Below are 6,581 nucleotides of genomic sequence, written 5' to 3'. Positions count from 1 at the left end.
TAAAAGTCAAAAATTTGTTTGTTGTTTCCGCCTCTGTGGGAATAATGAGATGGGCGGTATTGATATGGTGCACGTGACTTCAAATTAAATTTTGATGATAAAATATATACAATTATAAATGGAATTAAATATCTCTTTGAGCAATATACTCACTTTGAACTGGGATTAAATTAGGAAATAAACCAAAATTTGAATTAATTAAGTTTTATTTTGAGTAATTCCCTTCATCAGCAACGTCGTTCAGTTCGTATAAAAGTTATATTTTATAATAAAATACAATTTATTTTCTTCCACAAAAATCTGACTCTCCTATTAATACTCTAATTAAAATATTTCTACTATTTATTATAATCATTGCTATGTTTGTCCAACTCATTTTTCAGAAAGATGGTTTCTGTTCCTGTAGAATTTCAGTTCAATGACATACAAATGATGAATTAGCAAACGAACACTATCAAATAATGATCGGAATTGGCAAAGATATCATCGATGAAAATTGTACGTTGTGTAATAAAAAGGGTCCCTCGTAATTAAGATGTACCCCTCTGAGTATATAAAACCTGTTTAAAACTAGTTTGAGCTCTTTTCGATCCTACTACATAGTTGTTTCATCGATTTTCATTGACTTTTTTAAAAACTGATATGAAAATTTTATAACAAAGAACGCGAAAACAAGAAATTGATTTTGATTTGAACAACTTCTTTGGATATTGCATTATTGCCTTAAACAATAAGCTCTGCCAAATTTCGTAAACATATCTCGTCAAATGAAGAACTTTTCCATTCAAGCACTTGATTTCGATCGTTCAGTTTATATGGCAGCTATATGCTATAGTGGTTTGATATCAACGGTCCTAACAAAAGAGCAACTTTTTGGAGAGAAAAGGGCGTGTGCAAGATTTTAGATCGATATCTCAAAAACTAAGGGACTAGTTTGCGATTATACAGACAGACGGACATCGATTCAGCTCATCATGCTGATCATTTATATACATATATACTTTATAGGGACTCTGAAGATTCCTTCTGGATGTTACAAACTTCGTGGCAAACTATAACAAACAAATAATACGAGGTTTGTTCAAAGAGTATTTCTTAAATTTATTTCTTCATGAATATCTATTTTGTTTCCTTTCCATAGATATTATAAAATGCACTTATAGCAGCGTTCCAATCCTTAAAGCACTTAAAAAAGTCGAAATTAAATTATAAAAATTAAGTTGACGTCTTTTTCGGAGACCTCAAGGTTTTAAGAATTGACACTTGTAGGTTGATAGCTTCTTCATCCACGGCCTCTTAGTTCATAGCGAACTGATATTTGTTGTTTAATTCCAATAAATTATCCAAAACATTTCATGGTCTGCTTTCGAAATGTCTACAGATTAAATATTTGTTTTTTTGCGTTTTTATAATCTGGTCATAACCACAAGATATAGTTGTTTTGCCTATATAACTTTTCCGCAAAATAATTCACATAATTTTTCTGAATTTTAACGCGGTTATTACACGTTGTTGGATAAACATTTGACATTTGGCTTGATGACAGTTTTGGAGCAGCCTAAAGTGAGCCTCATCGCTGAACAATAAAGTTGGGCGTAAGCAACTGAGAGAGCATTTCAACTGACTTATAAAATTTTTCTTACTTCATATGTTTTCTGGAATTATCATTTTTCAGCGCGCTACATTAAGCTCTTCTCCCTTGAATTCAAGAGTGTTCAACATTCAACACGTGTAACTTTAAAGGTAAAAATATACGTAGGTTGCCTTTTATATTTGAGGATTTGGCAACCCTAGTGTTGTTTAAGATTTTGGATGTTATACATACTCAGAACGTTTTGATATACGAGCTCCATTCATGTTGTTTACAGTAACATAAAATTTTCATATCTCTCAAAATTGGAATTAAATCGCTAACATTTTCGAGCGATTATTTTTTACAACTTTCGACGTGGATTAACTCAGCCATTACCAGCGCATCGATGAACTTATTTCAATTGTCCGTGATGAAGCTCCTTCAAGCATCAGTGTTTAGCGATGGTGAATTTAATCGAGATTGTAAGTCACTCCAATATGAATTTCGTGAAGGTCGACCAAAACTGTGTCCGGTTTTTTAAAAAAATTGGACATGTCGCAACAACACCAGCAGAACAACACAGAACAGTAAATTTTCGAGTCGTACGCCAGCATTTGCTTGCCAGTTATCTTTCAAGAAATCAGGAAAATCAACCGCCGAAGAGGGATCACTATTCACAACGACAATGCGAGCACTCACACATTGACTGTAACAACTTCATTTTTGAGCACTCAAAACATCGATTTGATAAGTTATCCACCGTATATTCTTGACTTGGTACCGAATTACTTTTTTACTAAAAGTTTTTCGGCACCTGCAGAGAGTGGCAAAAAATGCTTCGACAACTGCCATGCAATAGTATATAGATCTTAATGGAGAATATTTTGAAAAACAATATAACGATTTTCGATGATTAATACTTATTATTGCTCTTTAATCCTCGTTGCCCATGATAAATTGTCTAAATCATGCGGCTCTTTAGACTATATGCTGTCCTAACCTCTTAAGCTTTGTTTACAAAATTTGAAATAAAAGAAACAACTAAGTGAGCAATTTGAATTCCTAATTAAAGAGGTATAGTCGCTTGTTGTTTTATCTCTATTTGGTTTATATCAATTGTTTGTTCCATTCAACATACTTCAATACTGAAACGAATACAGCTAGACTAATCTATGAAAATTCCATCAGCTCTCTTATTTTCTCTGCAATATTAATAATGTATTGTATTTATTAAATAAAATAATCTTAGCGTGACTTTTATTAGAATTTTTATTATCTTTTACGTTTTAACACAGTATTTATATATAGTTTATAGTATATAATATTTTTGCATATAACTAGAAGCTACAATTAATTTTATATATTGTTTACTTCTTTTAAAATATCTCGATAATTTTACGTTATGCATTTCTTATGTATATATGTATGTATGAACATATACTTCTAAATGCTCATATAGACTTTTTAACGACGCACAAATATATTTCTTAAATACTTCAATATTTTGTTATTGTTTTAACTAGTGCTTCAAGTTTATCTAGGATACAAAGAACGCTGCTTAAAAGATAAAACTTATATATTAAAAGAATATATATTTAAATGCATATATATATATATACATGTGTATGTAGGGTTATGCTAAACTAAAATATGTTTTTGTCATAATATATAAACGACGCTTGAATAAAATGCTTACACTTTTGGTTAACACTGGCTAAAATGGATGTACATACACATACACATGCATGCGTACATACATATGTACAATACATAACGGTTATTCCCTATTGATTTACGTAATTTGAGTTTACCACTATTTACAAAGACAACATATATACACGGAATGAATCACCGCAGCGAAGTGATGTGCAGCAGTTTGAGAGTGGACCACATGCGCCTCTCAAAATACACGTTACACATACGGCCTGAACATATTACTCACACCCAATGGGCACTGTTTGCAGCAGCTTTTTCAATCTTGCGAGTCGCCGGCATTGCTGTTGCGATCCATCGACGCACCGCCATTCGACTCCGCTTGATCGATCACATCGGGCGGCAGCACACCGGGCAGATACGCGGCGCCCGCATACGGACCGGCCAGGAAGCGTTTCGCATGCGCCTGCATGAAGGGCGGGTAGCGATGTGTTGGCGAGCCGAACACTGCAGCGGGTGGCACCAGCGGTGAGAAGGCCGACTTAAGCGGGAATGGCGGTGATGGCGGCACGTTCGGTGGTGATGCCGCGGCCGATGCAGCGGCAGCCGCTACTGCGGCGGAAGCAAGCGCCTGCGTCATGTCTTCGCCGGAGAGCATAGCCTCCATGGCTTGAAGCACATCGCCGCGATAGCGCGCCAACAACTGTTCGACGTCGCTGCGACGACGGTTGGGAAAGACGCGTAGCAGCACATCGACGGGCGAACGTTGTTGTGGTTGTGCAGCTTGTATTTGTTGTTGCATCATTGCTAGTGGCAGCGCATGCTGTTGTTGTTGTTGCTGTTGCTGCTGCTGTTGTTGCTGTTGCTGTTGATGCGCTGCATGATGCTGATGCTGATGTTGATGATGTTGTGCATGCGGTGAATGCTGATTATGTGGATGTACACCGACGCCGGCAGCGGCGGCGGCAGCAGCAGCAGGCATGGCAGCGGCAAGGAACTGCGTATGATGATATGGCATGAAACCTTGTGCAGCGCCATTGTTGAATGTGCGCAGCAAATGCAAATTATCAGTTGGTGTGTTAGGTGGCGAAGTGGAATCCTCCTTTTTCAGGCTGAGATTCTCGGGCGTCGCTTCGTCGGGCGCTGAGTCCACATCGAGATCCGATTCCGGCGAGCTGGGCGGTCCGGTGCGTGTGGGTGAAAGATTGCCGCTGTCATGGTAGTTGCGGGACTTCATGCGCGGACTGCTGGGCGACGACTCGGAGCCGGTGTCCTGATCGGTCTCGTTGGAGAGGCGTGCGCGTTTTGAACCTGCGAATGAGCAAAGAAGGAAATTTGATAAGTTTGCGGTATTGACAAGTAAAATTATTACTTATACAAATGCCTCCAAAGACTACTACTTTTTCCAATTTCTCTCACACATTGATTTCATTTGATTTCTGCTCAAATTACAAAACAAATCGGGCTACGACCCCACTTACCAAATGCAAATTTGCATAAGCCATACAAAAACAAAAACTGCATAATGTTATTTCCTTGGAATTACAAAAACAACCAATTTTTAAAGATGTTTTTGAGCCCACACCAAGCTAACTGCAAACAATAAACAGACACTTGATCCCACTAAGGTACTCTACGCAAACAAAGAACTTGCTCTCCTTCTTCGCAAAAGAAAGTATCGAATAAAAGTTAGAAAAAATTTTAATCACAACAACGGTAAATATTGCAATCAGTAGGGCTATAAGCAGCAAAGAGAAACAAACATACATACATATATGTATACAAGTATATGAGTGTGATTACACTACCTAACATGGCCCAGCTTCAAGGGTAGGCAGGTGTTGGTCGCTTGGAAACGGACCGAGCGTGGAAATAATAGCAAATAGTCATTTGATATCTTCTGCATTTGTCTTCAACTTTTTTATTTGCTTTGTTTTGCTTGAATTGTTATTTTTGTGACTCGCTGTTTGAGAACTATGGCGTTGTAATTTAATTAAGTCCATAAGAGTGTGTTTAATTTGGTTATTGGCAGGTAGTGTAATATTTTTTGATTGTGCTTCGTTTGCTATTTAAATTGTAAATAATACTCTATTCGTGAAATTTTTAATTTTTCATTATTAGGTATTCCTCAAGGTCTCTCTCTATAATATATCTTCAATATGGTTACAAAATATTTAAATTTTTTTTGTATGTTTGTACACTTAAAAAAATTTAAATTTTGAAAAGTTTAGATACGAGTAATGAAAATATTCAAGAATACTCGTATTTTGGATAACAATTTTTTATCGAAAAAACTTCTTTACTTCAATTGAATGGACCAAATATATGATAGTCTCTCTCTTTAAAAAAAAAAAAACTTATTAAGATGTAAGATTTCCCGTCATAATTTTATGGGAATATCAAAATTTTTTATATAGGTGTATCAAACATGCTTATTTAGGTGGAACCATTTTAAAATATTATATTAAAATTTTTTTTTTGTAAGTTTGTACACTTAAAAAAACTTGTTTGTACACTAATTGTGAAAAGTTTATATACGTATTAAAATATTACAGAATACTCGTATTATGGATAACATTATTTTATCATAAAAAGTTATTTACTTCAATTGAGTGGACCACATATATAATAGTCTCTAAAATTTGAACAATGTTAGGATTGCTAAATACATATGTACATGTTTTTGATTTAAAGCCAGCAAAAGTGTTAACTTCGGCTGAAGCTTTAATAATTTTCACAAATAAAAAAGTCTACCATACAGGAACTTGATTTTGATCGATTAGTTAGTTTGAATTAGAGTTATATGATATAGAAGTCCGATCTAAAAAATTATTCAGAGGTTGTAGTGTTGGACGACAATCACATAAAAGAGTTATCCATACAATAACTTGTTGTTGATCGATCAGTTTTTATGGCAGCTATATTTTATAGTGGTCCGATATCTGCGGTTCCGACAAATAAGCAGCTTCCTGGGGCAAATAGGACTTGTGATGGATAACTCAAAAGCTGAGGGACAAGTTCGCTGATATGCAGACAGACGGACATGGCTACATTGATTCAGCTCGTCACGTCACGCTGATTATTTATATATACATATATTATATATATGTTACATGGTCTCCGACGATTTAGTCTGTTTGTTGCAAACTTTGGGGCAAATTTAATTACTCTAATCAATTCTCGAACTTATGGATTGATCAAACTCGATCATTGTTTCAATTCGGTTGAGTAACTTGAGAGATTCGTCTACAATCTTCGTCTCGAAACAGGTGGTGCCAAGCTACTAGGTAAATTTTTAAAATTATAGGTATGAAGCACTCTCTAAAAATTAAAAAATCAGTGAGATACTATGACA

At 35.5% G+C, this 6,581-nt stretch overlaps 1 protein-coding gene across 7 annotated transcripts in view; it reads right to left on the bottom strand.

Moving 5' to 3' along the window:
* Positions 1 to 2,909: 2,909 nt before the first annotated feature.
* The window catches only part of dmrt99B (doublesex-Mab related 99B), a 40,195-nt gene continuing 36,523 nt past the window's right edge, over positions 2,910 to 6,581 (bottom strand). For 3 of the 7 annotated variants that reach the window (XM_070106017.1, XM_070106018.1, XM_070106019.1), the window contains one exon: positions 2,911 to 4,537. In XM_070106017.1, the coding sequence (XP_069962118.1) occupies positions 3,546 to 4,537 (992 nt within the window). In that variant the 3' untranslated portion in view covers positions 2,911 to 3,545. Of the gene's footprint in view, positions 4,538 to 6,581 lie in introns of all 7 variants that reach the window. The other 4 variants (XM_070106021.1, XM_070106020.1, XM_036356944.2 and 1 more) reach the window with 2 other exon arrangements.

The sequence above is a fragment of the Bactrocera oleae genome, chromosome 2 (genome assembly GCF_042242935.1).
Source record: "Bactrocera oleae isolate idBacOlea1 chromosome 2, idBacOlea1, whole genome shotgun sequence".
Lineage (NCBI taxonomy): Eukaryota > Metazoa > Arthropoda > Insecta > Diptera > Tephritidae > Bactrocera > Bactrocera oleae.
Note: the sequence above shows the minus strand (reverse complement) of the source record. Positions and strands in the feature narration are given on the sequence as shown.